The 2,599-nt window shown below is 30.5% G+C and overlaps 1 protein-coding gene across 1 annotated transcript; it reads right to left on the bottom strand.

Moving 5' to 3' along the window:
• Positions 1 to 202: 202 nt before the first annotated feature.
• Positions 203 to 959, bottom strand: LOC141484217 (uncharacterized). Its single transcript, XM_074179300.1, has 2 exons — positions 688 to 959; positions 203 to 627 (listed from the first exon to the last, which is right to left on the bottom strand). Exons 1-2 carry the CDS (start codon positions 780 to 782, stop codon positions 249 to 251), a joined length of 474 nt encoding a protein of 157 aa, XP_074035401.1. The 5' UTR covers positions 783 to 959; the 3' UTR covers positions 203 to 248.
• Between the last annotated feature and the right edge of the window lie 1,640 nt (positions 960 to 2,599).

Here is a 2,599-nt window from a genome sequence, read left to right as displayed (position 1 = left end):
TCTCAAGTCACACCATTGTATGAATCATTTGAATAACAGTTTGAATTGTGCACTAGAAAATGTTTTTTTATTGGAATATTGGTATTCACACTGTAAGAAATAAATTCTGAATTCTTGTTCTTATAGAAAATGAAATATTTACTTTTCACACATTCTTATTATACATGTGATATTTACTACATTGCAGAAATAAAAAAATATGTTTCTCAATTTTGTTTATTTTACTATAATAATTGAAATTTTCACAATCACAAAAAATCTTGGGATTCTTGGAAATAAGTAGGGTGTTGAGAGTTTTCTTCTTCAAAATCTTCGATTATGACAGGAGATAGTGATCGTGTTGGAAGGGGTAGAATTTCTTTTGATGATGATGATGAAGCCTTCAACTTTTTTGGTGGTGGAGGTGATGGAATAGCGTCCACGTCATCATCATCTTGTATATTGAAATTGAACCGTTTCACTGCTGTTTCCAGAAACCCCAATTCCTGTTCATTTTCAGCCATTGCCCGGGTTACTTTCACTGGCAAATTACCAAATTTCTTAGTCAAAGTAACCATCTTCGGACTGTATTTTAAATATACTAAAATACAGTCCTCAGATTTTTTTACGATCTGCTTCACACCATATCTATAACAATATGAAAAATTGTTCAAACACAAGTAATAATATTATTTGAAAATGACTTACCTGAATAATTGTTTAAGCACCACCATTGCCATATTGACGGGCAACATTTTTGTATTTGTAATATTGATAATAAAAGTTGTCGGAATAGTTGACATTTTTGTTGTTGTATCGATTCACTCGTAACTAGAATGATTTTCCAAAGACATAGATCCGTCAATTTATACTGTGAAATTGTGCTGAAAAAAATGAATAACATCGAACGTATGTTGTTCATGCAATGATAAACGAGTGCATTATCATGTATCAAGTACGTGATATAATTTTTCTATTAATAAATATCAATACCGCGTTACTATAACACACGTGTAAAGTTCATGGTTTGCGAGTGCATTATCATGTATCAATTACGTGATGTAATTTTTCCATTAAGAAATTCATTGCCATAAACAGACGTTTAAAGTTCATGATTTACATAATCATATAAAAGATGACCTCTAAATTATGGAAATAGCGCGCATTCAAAAGACAGCGGTTAGAGTCTTTATGAAATTTTACAATTGAAGGTGAACCTTAATAACTATACACCAATAAATGTAGGTATTTCCACATATATTGAAGTACCTAAATTCATTCAAAATAAAAAGGCTGTCCTTAACATTCAAAATAATGATCCGTACTGTTTTCTTTGGTCTATTGTGGCAGTTCTTCATCCATGTGCAACTAATGTCTGTAAAAAATCATCATATCCACATTTTTCTAATATATTGAAATATAAAGGGATTGAATTTCCACTCAAAATTAAAGATATAACAAATTTTGAGAAAATGAATAATATTTCAATAAACGTTTTCGGTATTGAAAAAAAGGAAATCGTTCCTATCCGTTTGAGTAATCTTGAATTTTTAACAACAATTAATTTATTAATACTTCAAACCGAACATGATTTCGATGATGTTGATTCATGTGATGAAGAGGAATTGATGGACTTAGATGAAAATGTGAATAGTTTCAAAACTGTTTATCATTTTGCTCTAATAAAAGACATGTCGCGGTTGTTGTGTGGACAAAGTGGTGACATAAATCACAAAAAGTTTAATTGTACCAAATGTCTCAACCATTTCTATTCACAGGAAGTATTGAACAACCATACACTGTGTCCGTAAAGTATGGAACAAAGTCATTTTTAGCTAAACAGGTCATTTTAAGAAATAATCCTGAAACACGTCGATTTTTGATGTTAGATTATTATTTTAAAATACCATAAATTAACATATTAGATTATTATTTTAAAATACCATAAATTAATATACAGGGTGAATTACGTTCGAGTAATGACGTCACCGTCATTTTTTTTAAATGGAACACCCCCATTTTGTCTCAATTTTCGGATTACTCTAGCTGAGCTGATTCCAAAAATGTATCACATGTTGATTCCAATTGGTACAGGGTGGACAAAAATACAGTAGTTGTGTGTGCGCTAATAAAGTAACGCGTAACATTCTTTATTAGGTAAATCAACAATATTATCAAAAATACTTATGTCTAGCGGCAATTGGTTTAAATGTAACACCCCGTAGTTTGCTACATGTTTAGAGTAATAAAAATGAGCTGTTTCCAAACATGTTTGGTACTTGTGGTCTAGCAGACAGAATATGAAAGAAATTATTTCTTATCTACATTTATAAAAAACATAGTCGTCTAGTTTTTTGTGAAATATCATTATTTGTTTAGTAATTTATTGATGTTCAGTGACAGTTTAGTACTACAATATTTTTGGTATTCGTGAATATTCGAATGATTGCTTAGATTTAATTGGAAGTAGAAATGGAGTTAAGTGTAAAACAAAGAATTGAAATACTTATGATGATTGGGTATGGAGACAGATCGCGAACTCAGATGGAAGTGTGCAATTTGTTCAATGATAAATATCCAGAAAGACCTATAACGCGTTCAACAGTCAGTAAGCTGAAAA

Source organism: Leptinotarsa decemlineata, unplaced genomic scaffold (genome assembly GCF_025532065.1).
Source record: "Leptinotarsa decemlineata unplaced genomic scaffold, Ldec_3_MD MMD2_tig00005002_RagTag_RagTag, whole genome shotgun sequence".
Lineage (NCBI taxonomy): Eukaryota > Metazoa > Arthropoda > Insecta > Coleoptera > Chrysomelidae > Leptinotarsa > Leptinotarsa decemlineata.
Note: the sequence above shows the minus strand (reverse complement) of the source record. Positions and strands in the feature narration are given on the sequence as shown.